This window comes from Lithobates pipiens, unplaced genomic scaffold (assembly GCF_037356315.1).
Source record: "Lithobates pipiens isolate NorthernLeopardFrog02 unplaced genomic scaffold, aLitPip1_a1.2 Scaffold_27, whole genome shotgun sequence".
NCBI lineage: Eukaryota > Metazoa > Chordata > Amphibia > Anura > Ranidae > Lithobates > Lithobates pipiens.
The window spans coordinates 226,055,736-226,071,659 of record NW_027507788.1 but is presented as its reverse complement, the minus strand read 5'-3'; the positions used below and the strand labels follow the sequence as shown (position 1 = coordinate 226,071,659).

At 45.3% G+C, this 15,924-nt stretch overlaps 1 protein-coding gene across 5 annotated transcripts in view; it reads left to right on the top strand.

Moving 5' to 3' along the window:
- LOC143934582 (uromodulin-like) overlaps nucleotides 1-15,924 on the top strand; it is a 171,303-nt gene that overhangs the window by 92,557 nt on the left and 62,822 nt on the right. For 2 of the 5 annotated variants that reach the window (XR_013263309.1, XR_013263308.1), the window contains exons 10-11: nucleotides 1,644-1,998; nucleotides 9,849-11,288. The exons of 2 other annotated variants lie outside the window; for them this stretch is intronic. Coding sequence is in view for 1 of the 3 variants with exons in the window: in XM_077458326.1 (XP_077314452.1) it covers nucleotides 1,644-1,708 (65 nt within the window). In the remaining 2 variants the exon portion in view is untranslated. Of the gene's footprint in view, nucleotides 1-1,643; nucleotides 2,881-9,848; nucleotides 11,289-15,924 lie in introns of those variants that run through there. One more of the 5 variants, XM_077458326.1, reaches the window with a different exon arrangement.

Below are 15,924 nucleotides of genomic sequence, written 5' to 3'. Positions count from 1 at the left end.
ACCGCTTGGGTAAGGGCCGACAGGTGCGTGCAGATCTCCTTCATGGGAGAGGTCTCTCCTGCGGGCTCAGTCATGGCTGTTTCGTACTGTTAGAGTCCAGATGTGGAGCCCGTCTTGTAGGAGGAGACCTCTCTTACAGCGCTGGTTCAGGAGCCGCTGGAATGGGAACAGCGGTCTCGAGAGCGCAGTGGGTAGGAGGGCCTGCTGGATAGGGCCGCTGGAGCTGGTAGAAGAGCGGAGATCCCTCTGAAGGCTGAGTGGACTGCGGTTTGCTGGAAGCAGGCAGTAGCTTCAGAAGCCGAAGATTGGAACTGGCAGCAGGCTGGAGAAGAGTCAGACGGTCCGGGTCAGAAGGTAAGCAGACTGGTGGTAACGGAAGGCAGAAGAGGTGTCGGTAAGCAGGCAGAGGTCGGCAACGGAATCACAAGCAGAAGAGGTTTCGAGGTCAGGCAGGCCGGGTCGGGATTGGAGAAGGCAGAGAAGTCAAGCAAGCCGGGTCGATAACGGTAGCAGGTAATCAGGTTCAGGATCAGGTATTCAAAGGTAACCGGGTTCAGGATCAGATATTCAGACACACGGAAGCTGAGACGAAACAGCGCCGCACCGGCGCACTTGAGGGTCCTTTAAACGCTCAGTGGCGGGAAGGAGCGCACGCACGCCACGCACGACCACGTGAACGAGCGCGCGTACGAATCGCCACTCGCGAACGTGCACACTAACGCGTAAACGAACGCGTACGCGAACGCGCAGAAGACACACGCCGACGCCTGTGTGCACGCAGCTGTACCTGTCTATTGCTGGTAAGTTCCTGACAGCAGCTTTGTCAGTGTCATCTGCAGCCTTGTCATGCAACCTTATGCAGCCTTGTCATGCAACCTTATGCAGCCTTGTCATACAACCTTATGCAGCCTTGTCATGCAACCTTATGCAGCCTTGTCCACCATTGCAGCCTTGTCTGTTTTATTTGCCTCTTTTTTTATTTTTTAAAAATGCTGCCGCCGAGATACAGAGCCGGATGTGTATCTCGGTGGCGCGCGGTAGTTCTCGGCTCTTCTCGGCAGCTTTTGCCCGCCTTCGGCCGTTCTCGGCAGCTTTTGCCCGCCTTCGGCCGTTCTCGGCAGCTTTCGCCCGCCTTCGGCCGCTCTCGGCAGCTTTCGCCCGCCTTCGGCCGTTCTCGGCAGCTTTCGGCCGCCGAGAACGGCCCGAAGGCGGCCGGAAGCCGCCGAGAAGAGCCGCAGGCAGCTGAAAGCCGCCCAGAGGTTCAGAACTGCGGGGGATCGGCGTATAACACGCCCCCGCGATTTTTGCTTTTAAGGGGAAAAAAGTGCGTGTTATACTCTGATAAATACGGTATCTGTCAGGTTTTTTTATTGTTTTTTTTTTATTGCTCTCTGTGTTCTTGTAGCAGATTATTAACTTCCTATCTGGTAAAACCATTGTCACCTTGACAGTAAATGAGAGTAAATTTCTCTAATGCCGCCACGACATACACTTTATGTTCTCACAATGTCACAGTCCGGTATAAAAGTTGGCTTTCATCAGACTGCAACTATAATGAAAACATAGGATTGAACAGAAGATCTTCCATAGGAAGGAGAAGCCCTATCCGCCCCATTCCTAATATCTCTTGTGTGTTGTTCCAGGTTTCTCCATGCCTTGGACTTTGTCTGCTCTGATCTTCTCCTGGATCTTGATGAAGTTGATGTAAACCCTCCGAGAACCGACCATCCCGGCACCATGAAACTTATGTCATATCATATCGTTACAAAGACACATCAAGTTCAACCTGTGTGTGATTTTATGCTCTCAGCAGAGAGAAGTTATGAAGGAATCTTGTATATAATTATTTTTCTGTGGATGGTGTTGGCTGCATCATATATAAGGCTACCTAAGATAACCATGCCTCTATGCCTCCTGATTATCTCTCATTTCGTACAGTGCTGAACTGCTGATATTCTGCTTTGTCAACTTCTCTACTTCATGTTTAATGGATCCCAGGTGAGTGCAATGAGGGCAGGATTGGTTATGTTGGCAGAGGTATGATAGGACCAGGGCCCAAGTCCTGCGGGAAAGCACGGGAACTGAGTTCCTGTACTTTTTCCACAACAGGAACTCAGTTCCCGTTAGCAGCCGCGTCCTGCAAGACTTTGAAGTATGCGAGGTGTGTGGCAGGTGGTACACCAGGAGCCGCCGACACAACTCGCAATAGTAAGTGCCGCACACCTGACCATTCAGCCATTGCCAGTAGGGGGCCCCATGACAGCTTCCTCTTCGATCTACCTGTCCCTGCTGCTAAGAGATTGTATTTAGTCAGACCTCTCGTGATGCTCCTCCCCGCCGGCCCCTCCTGATTTTCTGTCTCCTCATCCCCCCCCCCCCCCCAGTCTCCTGCATACTTGCTCTGTGTGTTCCGCTGAATCCCCCCCTCCTCTATCTTCAGTGCCATATGATGAGAGAACCCAGAGGAGGAGCACAGCTATTCTGCTCACAGGACATGCAGGGAGAGAGGTGAGCTGAGGGAGGAACATCAGTTTGGGGTGGTAAGCTGGGCACAATACCTGGCAAAGTTTAATGCCAGGAGGGAAGTTTATGTAGAAATATGTGAAGGGTTGGAATAGCAGTGAGTGTGTGTTGGAGCCCCTGCAGAGTTTGCAGCCCCCCCCCCCCCCAAGCTAACATACATCTCCTAAGCAGGAACACATCACTATCTCCCCAACATTCTGTCCAGATAATGTGCAGTTCATTTATCACCTTTACGTTTAACCCTGTGTTACCCAAACTCTGTTCAATGAAAAGTGTAAACTCCCCACATAAACACTCTATATACAAAATAACATTCCCCAATAAAGATCAGAACATGATGTTCACATTTGCATGGAAGCACAATGACTGGATGCTGATTATTCAGAGAATTACCGGATTTACCATATTTGCCAGCGTATAAGACGACTGGGCGTATAAGACGACCCCCTATTTTTCAAGTGAAAACATAGGTTTTGGGCAATACTCGCGGTATAAGACTACCCCCCTTCTGAGGCAACACCATTTAAAAAAAACATTAGAACGATTAAAAAATACAAAGCAAGAATGCCAACTACTCATCCGCCATGCTGTGATATGTCATAAAGAAAATCAAACAATAATAACACAAACAGAGATCTATTGAATGCCACAACTCTGGAAAGTAGAATTTTTCACTAACCAAACCTATACCACTTTTGGGTTACATTCTATGGGAATTGTCCACCAAAATGCATTTAATAACCCCCCTGTCATATGTCCCAGATGTACCTGTCCCTCTTGGGTGCCTGGGACCTCAAAGGCAAATAGCAGAATGTATAGTAGTAGATCAGTGAATGGATTTACCCAGGGAAGTATGGTGAGTGGTGTATTATTTTAATGAGTTCAACGCCTGCTTGGATTGGCAGAGGCTGTAGCATCATCAGCCCTTGCCTCTCTCTCTCAAAGCCAATCCGAGCAGGCTACTCTATGTAGCCTGCTCGGATTGGCAGAGGTTGTTACTCCAATCCAAGCAGGCTCTGTATTCATTAAAAGAATACATCGCTCGCCGGGATTGGCTCAACGGCGTATACTGTTTGTAGCTGAAGCCACATACAGTATTAGCAGACATTTGGGGGCTGACATCTATCGGGCAGCATTGTATACCTGTATACCCGGCGTATAAGACGACCCCCGATTTTTGGGCATTTTTTTTTTAAGTGTAAAAGGTAGTCTTATACGCCAGCAAATACAGATATGTTTATTGAGGATTGTTTTTTTATGTACTAACAGTTAAGCTTCATACACACAATACGAAAATTGGATGAAAAATACCACTTTTGAAGTATTCGTGCATATGAGCGTGTCATTATTTTATTTATTTGGTGGGGGGAGTGGATCTTGGGTGGGAGTTCCCACACTTTTTCCCCCAGGACTTGACCCCTGGATAGGACTGCAAGTAATAGAGCAGTAGGGATGAGCTTAATGCCCCGTACACACAACTGGACTTTCCGGCAGAAAAGGTCAGACGGAATCATTTAGTCGGATATTTCCCATCGTGTGTGGGGCTTCACCACAGACTTTTTTCTTCAAAAATTATGACGGACCTTGAAATAGAACATGTTTAAAATCTGTCCAACGGAATCATTTTTTATCGGGAAAACCATTCGTCTGTGTGCTGGTCCGACAGACCAAATATGATGCAAGGGAAGCTATTGGCTACCGGCTATTAACCACTACAATACCCGGCACTTTCACCCCCTTCCTTCCCAGCCCAATTTTCAGCTTTCAGCGCTCTAGCGCTTTCAGTGACAATTGCGCGGTCATGCTACACTGTACCCAAATGAAATTGTTATCATTTTGTTCACACAAATAGAGCTTTATTTTGGTGTTATTTATTCACGACTCCGTTTTTTTTTTTTGCGATATAAGCGCAAAAATAGCGGAAATTTGGAAAAAAAACAATATTTTCTTTTTTCTATTTGAAAAGAAATCCAATAAAATCAAATTTTGTCATAAATTTAAGCCAAAATGTATTCTGCTACATGTTTTTGGTAAAAAAAATTCTGTTAAGTGTATAATAATTGGTTTGTGTGATCACGGACATATGTACGCAAATGATCATGTACATATGTGTGCAGGTGATCACGTACATATGTGTGCAGATAATCATTGGGACATGTGATTTTAGTGGGACATATGTGGGGGACATGTTTTTATTATTAGGGACATGTGTTTTTATTATTTGGGGACATGTATGTTTTGGGGACATGTGTGTTTTGGGGACATATGTGGGGACTGTGTTTGTACTGTGTGGTGTGTTGTGTGTTTACACTACACTGGTGATCAGTTAGTAAAAAGCTGTAAAAAGCAGCCCATACTCACTGATCATCAGCCGGCTGCAGCGTTCTGCTCTCCTCTCCTCAGCGGTGACTTCCGTGTGAGGAGAGGAGAGCCGATTGCCTAGCAACCGGCTGTTTGTTTACATCACATGACGGCCGTGATTGGACACGGCCGTCATGTGATCAGGAGGGCCAATCACAGAGCCCTCCTGCCGATCTGAGATGTGCCGTGTCCGGGTGATGTGCGCGCGCGCGATCCCGCTACTCCTGAAGGACGTTCCTGAACGGCCTATCAGGAGTAGACGGCTCCCACCCGGCCGTATATATGCATTGGCCGGGTGGGAAGTGGTTAAACTTCCTCTTCTATGCCCGTCGTACGTCATCACGTTCAAAACTAACAGACTTTGGTGTGATCGTGTGTGGGCAAGTCCATTTGGTTGGAAGTCCGTCGGGAAGTCCATCGGACCTTTTCTGCCGGAAAGTCCGGTCGTGTGTATCGGACACAAGTTCCAAGCAAACCTTGGCTGTTCAAGCATTTGGAAAAATGCTGAACATATCCCCGTTCATTGGGAGCCAAATATCATGTATAATAGTATTATTATACTCAGGGCTGCTGTTAAAAATCAAAACCCGTACAGCCTACTTGACAGAGCCCCCACCCCCCAGAAAATATCAAATGATATTTTTGCTAAAATATGATGGCCGCCATGTTGTTTTGCAGCAGAAATGATACCCGCTCTACAAGCGACCCCCCCCCCCCCCTAATTTTTGTTGTACTGCTTTAACCGCTTCAGCCCCGGAGGATTTGGCTGGCCAAAAACCAGAGCACTTTTTGCAATTCGGCACTGCGTCGCTTTAACTGACAATTGCGCGGTTGTGCGACGTGGCTCCCAAATGAAATTCACGTCCTTTTCTTCTCACAAATAGAGCTTTCTTTTGAACACCTCTGCGCTTTTTATTTTTGAGCTATAACAATAGTCACAAATAGCAAACAAAAACGCAATATTTTTTTACTTTTTGCTACAATAAACATCCCCAAAAAATATATATCCTCAGTTTAGGCCGATATATATTCTTCTAAAAAAGATCGCAAATAAGCGATTATTGATTGGTTTGTGCAAAAATTATAGCGTCTATAAAATAGGGGGGATACATTTATGGGATTTTTATTAATATATATATATTTTTTTTACTAGTAATGGCGGCGATCAGCGATTTTTATCATGACTGCGACATTATGGTGGACACATCGGACACTTTTGACACATTTTTGGGACCATTAATACAGCGATCAATCCTATAAAATTGCATTGATTACTGTAAAAATGTGGCTGGCAGTGAAGGGGTTAACCAGGAGGGGGGTGCTGTAGGGGTTACATGTGTCCTAGGGAGTGATTCTAACTGTAGGGGGGATGGGCTAGTTGTGACACAACATTGATCGCCGCTCCTGATTACAGGGAGTTGTGATCAGTGTACTGTCATTAGGCAAAACGGGGAAATGCTTGTTTACATCAGCATCTCCCCCCCCCCGTTCTTCCTCCCCGTGAGACAATTGTGGGCATCCTTGAGACCCACAGTCGGACTCATGGAGCTTGCGGCGGGTACGCCGTGCCTGCTATGCAAGCCTCACGAGATCACGTAATATAATACCAATTTGCCGCAGTAAAACTGCGGCGGCTGGTCCACAAGCGGTTAAAATTGCAGAATTTTACATTGTGAGATTGCACTGCAACTGTGAGGCAAGTGTTTGGCTTGCAGTTGCAGAGCAGCCCCATTGAAATGGGAGTTTGACATTTTCCCCCCCTTTCTGAACCCTGAACTTTCTGCAGCTTCACCCCCTCACTCACCCCATTCCAGCAGTAGCACTGCAACATGCAGCAGATTACAATGTACACAGAGCACCAGGGCCGGACTTACCATTGGGCTTGACTGGGCTCAAGCCCATGGGCCCCGCCCAATAGGGGGCCCCGCCGAGATACATAGCCGAGTGTACTTGGCTCCGCTCATATTCACGCCCAGTCCCGCCTTATGATGGACATAACACAGGGACTGGGTGTGACTGTGAGCCGAGCCGAGTACACTCAGCTACTCTTGGCTCCGCTCTGGACTGTGAGAGGACCCGAGAGCCGCTGTATTGACATATTCGCCGACCCATCGCAGTTTGCTACGGAAGTGACGTTCCGTCGCCGCCATCTTGCTACACCCCACACTCGTCCACAGTAAGGATACACTAAGAAGGGGTAAAGTGGACTTCTTGTTACACTCACCGGAGTTTTGCATTTTAGATGTATTTATAACATTAAAGTTAGCACCGTATATAGTGAAATACAAGACTTAGAACTCCGTCTGACTACTTAGATCTTGAATTTTAAAAGCAGCGAAACTTCTGTCAGATCAGTAAACCTGTGAGGTGAGCGGGGTTGCCGCTGCTTTTAAAATTCAAGATCTAAGTATTCAGACGAAGTCCCGTATTTCACTGTAGAAACTCACTTTACTGTTATAAATAAGTGTAACATGCAAAAAAAAAAATCCGGTGGGTGTAACAACATGTCCGCTTTACCCCTTCTTAGTGTATCCTTACTGTGGACGAGTGTGGGGTGTACCAAGATGGCGGCGACGGAACGTCACTTCCGTAGCAAAGTGCGATGGGTTGCCGTATATGTCGTTACACCGCCGAGAGGACCCAAGAGCCGCCCAGATACACAGGACTCTGTATCTCGGTGGCACCATTTTTAAACTTCAAGACTGCGATGTCAAGGCTGCAGATGGACACTGATAAGGCTGTATTGATGGGCATTTAAATGTAAGTTTGTTCCTAAAAGTTTTTTCCTTTTTTCCTCCTAAACTTGGGGTGCGCGTTATACGCCGATAAATACGGTAATGTATAGAAGGTAGGGCCGAAAGTGACTCAAGCCCAGGGGCCCCCACCACCATAAGTCCTGCCCTGCAGAGCACAGTGTGAAGGTCGGCAGAGCAGAGCTCAGGACTAAGGGAGGAACAGGCAGAGAACTTTTTACCTTGATCTTTCTTCTTTGAGATAACACTGCGGATCACAGGGGGTGAGGAGGGGGGAGTTTCAGGACCCGGTGTTCTAACGGATAGTGCCTGCTATCGAGAAATGCCCAGCGCTGCCGAGGCATGTTCATGCCGGTGAGGGGCGGATTTGTACATAATAGGGGCTGATTATTAAATGATGGGCAGTGCTGCTAAACACATATTTTTCTAATAGAAAAACCCGCCCTTCAGTTGGCTAAACACGCCCTGCAAGAGTTCCAGGAAGAACGGCAGGAAAAGGTTGTTTTGCAGCACTGCACATTATCTAATAATCCGCCCCTCACCGACATGAACACGCCTCGTCAGCGTGGGGCACAATCTGACAGAAAAATGTCTTCCGTCGGCTATTGTGCACAGGCGCCGTCTCGCCATCACAACAGCAGTTGTGCTGCGTATGCGCCATTTCCTCCCGGGCGCTTCTCGATAGCGGGCAATATCCGATAGAACACTGGCAGTGTAAATGGCAAAGTCATAGAGAGACTCTGCAGCTGCGCCTGCTGCTTCAAAATTGGGACACAGCCCGAGAACAAAGTCAGCATGGGACAGGAACTGTGGGCAAGTAAGTGGCATTGATCCCCTGCACAGCAGCCAGGAGAGAGAAAGCCAGCAGTGCTGCAGGGGGTTCCACAGGAGTTACAGGAAGTATAGTTGGCTCTCCTCTCCTGCAGGTTCCTGGGCCCCCTTCTGGACTGATGAGGTTTGGGCCCCCTACAGGAGGGCTGGTTGTACTGCCTTATCAGCGGCCCTGACTATACTAATATAGTATTATAAAAAAAAACAAGAGGAGCCCAAAGGCTAATGCTGCGCTAGAACCAGTGAAAAATTATAATCAAAAAATGTTACAAAAAAGCAAATAGGTGATAGTGACAAACAAAGCAGCCAGCATCAAAAAAATGTCCAATGCACAAAACTTCAAACAATATATATTAAAAGTTGATGCAGCCTTATAATATTAATGATCAAAAAATGAATAAGTGAATAAGAAAATTGACAAAAGAAAAAACTAAAGTAGAATCCCATCACATAAGTGCCTGTTGAAAGTCTATCCATGGGAATAGGAGATGACGTGATAATACAATTTTCATACACAATATATGTAGTGCATCCGGCTCCACACACCCAAGGTGATATAATATTCTGCTAACCAGATGGCGATGACTGCCACTGCCCAGCACAGGGATTTAGCGGTTTCCCCAAAACCTAGGTGATAATCGAAACTTCCAAGGAATGATTCCTAGTCGCCAGCTACTAGATCATAATCATATTGTTAAAAAATACAAAAAAAGGTTCCCATAGTGTAATGCAGGTAAATTTTATAAGAGATAAGTATTGCACTTACAATAAAGTAGTTCATTAACCAGCGAATTGTTCAGTGTGGATATATAGAAATTGCAGTGTCTCCACGAGCTTCACTCTACTTCCCGGAACTCAGCCGAAAGTGGGGCGACCGTCGGACCTAGTCTACCGGAAAGTCCGGTCGTGTGTACGCGGCAACAGGGATATACAATGTAATACTGACATATAATCACACAAAATACAGGATATAGAATGTAATCCTGACATATAATCACACAACATACAGAGATATATAATGTAATCCTGAGATATAATCACACACCTAGGTTGGACTTGTGTCTTTTTCATCTTGTCTTCCCTATGTCCCATTGACAATTACTGTCTACTGTGCATCCTTTGACCCGTTCTTTAGCCATATACACAACCCAATGAACAGAAGGCCACACTCTGAGATGGAAATAGTTGGGTTTGATTGCTATTCTGCTCCCCAAGTATTGCATGCTTCATCCTGCCACTGGTTATCCCAATGTGGAATGCTGCTAATGTAATGGATGTGTTATAAGTGAAATGCCTATTTATGGTACTCTTATAGATATAAGTGCTTATCTTTCATTATCAGTTATCAACCTTAATCATACTCATTTAATCCTAATTAAGATGTCTGCCAGCTTCTCCCTTCATGTGGAACGAAACTGCAAGGGTTAAAAAAGAGCAACGTCAAAAAAAAGATTGCGCCTGTTTTCGGAAACCATGAGACTACACCCAAGAGGAAGAAGGGGCTGAAAACAAGACCCTATTTTAGCTACGATAGTTTGCTTTTCCCTTTTTTAGACATAACCCAGCTAAAAAGCTTATCCTTCGTCACAATAATGAATATGTATAATTTGTGGTTTGTACACGCTCATGGGCGTCCGCAGCACTTTTTTCAGGGGGGGGCATAATTTTAGAGTCACCCATGCACCGCCCCTTTTCGACAATGTCATTATCACATTATCATGGTCAGAGACTGCAGACGTAGTACAGTCCCCAGGATAAGTAATGGATAATGGCCAACAGGACCTCTTACCAGACCCAGCGAAACTACGGCAGTGATCCCTCCGGCTGGACGATCGCTCACTCTGGGTTCCCCGGGGGCGACTCGGGTCAGTAGTGTAGCATGTGAAAAAAAGTGGCTGATACACAGCAACTAATAAACTCCGCGCCACAAAAATAATAATAATAAATAATAAAAAAAGATATCAAATTGACCAATAGTAGTGTAGCATGTCTGTACCGTGGCAGTGGTTCAGTCTTTCTCTCTCTAGCGGTGCTGGGCAATGTGGCTCTCTCTGGTGGCGTTGGGCAGCGTGGCTCTCTCTGGTGGCGCTGGAAAGCATGGCTCTCTCTGGTGGTGCTAGGCAGTGTAGCTCTCTTTCTGGTGGCGCAGGGCAGTGTAGCTCTCTCTCTGGTGGCGCTGGGCAGCGTGGCTCTCTCTCTGGCTTCCGCCCAGCACACTCCTTATTCTTTGTCCTGTAGCGCTCTCTCCCTCGGCTTTTTTCCAGGTGGCAGTCTCTCAATCTCTGTCTTGATCGAGCTGTAGTCTCCTCTCTGTGGAAAATGGGGCTGCCAATCTTTGGGACTACATGTCTCATGATGCTCTCCTCTCCTAGTCTCCTTTGATTGGCCCTCAGTTGTGGCCAATAGGGAAGGCACGGAGCAGAAAGGAAGCTGTGCGAGGAACCTAGTGAGAGCTGTCGTCTATTCTCCCTGACAGGAGAAAGGGGGGAGGGGTGACTGGGGGAAACCTGATAGCCCACAGCTCACCTTTCTCCTGTCACAGCGCCGCTGAGTTCTCTGCAGGGAAAAGAGCCCGCAGTCACACTACACTGATGGGGGGGCTTGACAGAACCTTAATGGTGTCACCCTAATAGTGATGGAACTGTGCTCAATTTAATATCTGATCCCTGATTCCAGGGGGGGGCACTTGACCCCCCTTGCCCCTACCTGCGGACGCCCATGTACACGCTGTCTTTCATCTAATGTTTGATTTGATAGTAAGATATCCGGCTTATTATATATCAGCCGGAGTTCAGGAAATAAAAAGGAGAAGTATCTGAATACTGAACTGCGTGTGTGTCAGTGTTTGACTTCAAGTCTGCACACTTTTATATTGAGGATTAATTTGGCCAGGGGAACAGAAACAAAGGTACCGAGCGGTTCTAGTTCAGATCCAAAACACTAATGCCTACAGCTAAGAGATGTCCACTTGGTCACTGTAGAATTTGAACATGTGATTGATCTAGATCCACGTTGGATCTTGACTGTTTTGCTCTCGTATTTATTTCTCATTGTCCCCTCAGTGTTATTGGTCAGAACCTTCAAAGATCACGAATATTTGACAAATTTGACCTCTGGTCCCAATGCTCAAAGAATAAATATTTTTTTGGCAATGTAGTCATCAAACTTGAAAACCTAATAATTTGCCCCGGCTGTAAATTTTGAACTCATCTCTAATCCCTTAAGTACAACCCAACCTATAACAATATAGTCCAAATTCCCCCCCCCCCCCCCCCCAGTCTCCTTGAACCTGAACTCTAAAGCCCCGTACACACGAGAGGACTTATGTCCGACAGACTTCCGAAGGAGTTCCGTCGGAGTTCTGCTGGAATTCCGACGGAGTTCTGACAGACTTTTCGGCTGAGCGGACTTGGCCACACGCGATCACACTAAACTCCGACGGATTCGAACGTGATGACGTACGACTCGGCTCGAATAAGGAAGTTCATAGCCAGTAGCCAATAGCTGCACTAGCGTCGGTTTTAGTCCGTCGGAGTAGCATACACACGAGCGGATTTTTCGAAGGGGACCGGGTCCGGCGGAGTTCCTTCGGAAAAATTTGAAGCATGTTCCATATTCTAAAGTCCTTCGGACTTTGGCGAGTCAAAAGTCCGTTGCAGCCCACACACGATCGGATAGTCTGACGGACTCAGTCCTTCGGACTTTGGATGTTGAAAAGTCCGCTCGTATGTACGCGGCATAACCTTATCACTGATAAAGCAAATACAAAAGGGAGAGAGTCGAAGGGCATAGCCCTTGTACACACGGTCGGAGATTCCGACAACCAAATCCGTCAGATTTTGTCCGACTGATTTTGTCCAAAACTGTTGCATACACACGGTGGGACAAAGTCGTCGGAAAATCCAACGTGATGGTGTCATTTTGTTACGACGGGACTACGTTCACGCTAGTAGCCAATAGCTTTGGTCTCGTAATTTGATCTGAGCAAGCGTGGCACTTTGTCCGAACTGAATTCTCTACACATGATCGGAGTATGTCCGATCGGAGCATTTTGTCAGAAAATTTTTCCAACAAGTTGGAAAACTTGGTCCGCCGGATACTCCGACGGAAACAGTCCGATGTAGACCACACACAGTCGGAATATCCGACCGTGTGTACAAGGGCTAAGAGGTTCTAATGTGCTCTCACTTAAGAAAACTAACAATGCTCTATGGATCCACCACCACGTATTAAATGTTAATTTGTAAAACCTAAATTTTATATCATCAAGTAAAAAATCATCGTCTTAAACATTTACAGACTTGACAAAAGTTACAAAAACTTTACAAAGTTTCTGTGAAAATAATCCTGATTTAAAAATGTATCTGGAGGCATATCCTATTTATAGCTGATAAAACAAGAGCTAGCTTTAAAGCCCATCTATAGGCATATAAGATCCCCATACCCATTCCTCCAATTAAATAAATAAAGTAAAAAAACATTCAACTGTGTTTTTCATCTACCTGAATCCCCCATCTGTGTCAGGATCCAGATCTGAACCTGGGACCTCTGCGGTGCCTGCCTGTGGTTTGCTTTTTGCTGTGTCACCTACAATGCTTGCCGGTATCTGTCCCGGGTCTGCAAGAGGCTTCCAACAACTTGATGTTCTTCCAACAAGTGAGTTGCCAGTTGTAACCTTTAAGAAAGACAGTTGGAGTGAGGTGGTGGAGGGTCTGTGTACAATTACCGATCACTCAGCTACTTTTACACTCATCGGTCCAGATGGAATGCCATGCGTCGATCTTGTGAAGAAGCTAGAAAGTGGAGGTTTGGTGACATTAAAGTAGAAGGGCCTCACCCAAGCCCAGCCCCCGAGCTGTCACAGTTTAACTTTAAAGCAATTCTTACTGACCGATGAATTTTTCTGGAGTCATTTCATATTTATAGCTGATAAAAACCTCAGCTAGTTCTATTAGAACTATCTATCAACTTTTTAACCGATTCCCGACCAGCGCATGCCGATGTACGTCGGCAGAATGGCACGGGCAGGCATATTGGCGTACAGGTACGTCCAATCTCTAATGCCGCCCTGCCATCTGGTGCTGGTCGGGACCCCCGTGAGTCCGGTCGCGGGTCCCGCGGACTCGATTCTTCTCATGGGGCCGCTGAACGAGGAGATGCCGTTGTAAACAGCATCTCCCCGTTCTGCCTAGCAACAAGTGATGCTGATCTCTGCTCCCTGTGATTGGAGCAGAGATCAGTGTTCACTAAATGAAAGCCCAGCCCCCAACAGTTAGTAACACACCCCTAGGAACACTTGACCCCTACACTGCCACCCCCTGGTTAACCCCTTCACTGCCAGTATCATTTACACAGGAATCACTGCATTTGTATAGTACTGATTGCTGTATAAATGACAATGGCCCCAAAAATGTGTCAAAAATGTCCGATGTGTCTGCCACAATGTCGCAGTCACAATAAAAATCGCTGATCCCCGCCATTACTAGTAAAGAAAAAAAAAATTATAAAAAAAATGCCATAAAACTATCCCCTATTTTGTAAATGCTATAACTTTTGCGCAAACCAATCAATAATCGCTTATTGCGATTTTTTTTAACCAAAAATATGTAGAAGAATACGTATCGGCCTAAAGTGTGGAAAAAAATGTTTTTTTTTATATATTTTTGGGGGATATTTATTATAATAAAAAGTAAAAAATAATGCGTTTTTTTCAAAATTGTCGCTCTATTTTTGTTTATAGCACAAAAAATAAAAACCGCAGGGGTGATCAAATACCACCAAAAGAAAGCTCTATTTTTGGGAAAAAAAGGACGTCAATTTTGTTTGGGAGCCACGTCGCACGACCCGCGCAATTGTCAGTTAAAGCGACGCAGTGCCGAATCGCAAAAAAGTGGTCTGGTCTTTTGCCAGCAAAATGGTCCGGTCTGAAAGTGGTTAAATATTTTTTTACAACTCAACTTTACCATTTTCTGTAATTTTTGGATATTCAGTGCCCAAAATCTATTACCAATGGACTATAACAGCAATAAACCATATGAGAGAATTTCTCCTATTTGTTGCTTTTCTGTCTTTACAAAATAAGAAATCAGGCTTTCCAGGGACCAAACCCCAACATTGTATCACAAATAAATTGAACCCCTTAGCGCCTAAGGGCAAAACAAATCTTAAAGAGGAAGTAAACCCTGATGAGTTTACTTCCTCTTTCATTCCCTGCAAAGGTAAAGCATAATGGACTATTATGCATCGCATCGCATCGCATCGCATAGTAGTCCATTATGTGTCACTTACCTGACACAGGAGCCAGCGAAGTCACCGCTGTCCCCTGTAGTCCGGCGCATCCATCTTCTCGGTGGGTCTCGCGGCTCCGCCGCTGTCATTCGGGGAAGCCGCGAGGACATCACTCCCGCGTATGCGCACACAGGAGCCGCCACGTGTGGCATATCGGGGCTGACGGCGGCGCGCTCAGTGCGCCTGTGCGCTGCTGTCTACAGCGAATGCGCCGCAGACAGCGGTGCCTGTCATTCGGCAAATATCTCTTAAACCGTGTAGGTTTAGGAGATATATCTTGGACCTACAGGTAAGCCTTAATCTAAGCTTACCTGTAGCTCAAAGTGGTTTGTAAGGGTTTACAACCACTTTAATGCCTAAGCACAATTTTGCAACTTTGAAATGTGTTAGTAAAGTATCGTCCCACCTGTTAGAGCAGATATGCTTTTAGTACCGACTACTTTTTACATCCAGGTGAATTATACCTTGTTTTTTTTTCATGACAAATTGGGCTTTCATTTGGCGGTGAACACTAATGGAAATCTCCTGATTTTGTTTTTGATTATTAAAGGGAAATTGGCCCAAAATAGTTCAAAATATATATTTTTTGAATGTAGCTGTATATTTCTTGTTACTACCATAACCTACCACCAAAGAACAACCAAAAATAAATTCTCCTGCTCCTAACAAATCACAATAATACAACAAATGTGTGTGTTATTTACTGTTTGTACCTCGCAGTACAGCCAAGAAGCAATTTGCTTTTTTTTTTTTTTTTTTTTAGTTTAAGAATATAGGAGAGAGAAAATACAATATGTTATGCATAAAGTAAAGAAGTAAATAAGTTAAAATTACTAAATATATAAAGATATACATGTGAATAATGGTAAGTCATACACAGTATATATATTTGTAAATAAAATAAAGGAGAAATTCATAATAAGGTACAAACTGCAAAAAGAATTGGAAGGAGGAGCAGGAGAGAAATATTAAGATAAGGGTCACTAAAATGTCTCTCTTAAAAAAATAAAAGAAAATAATAATAATAAAAATAATACTAATAATAACAATTGGTATTTCAAAGAGGTAGTAGGGACTGTCAAACTGTGAAAGTTTGGAGGAAGAAGAGATGAAATCCAAGGAGACCGTATTTTTTTCATATTTGTGGGAATTATCATAGAGGATTATA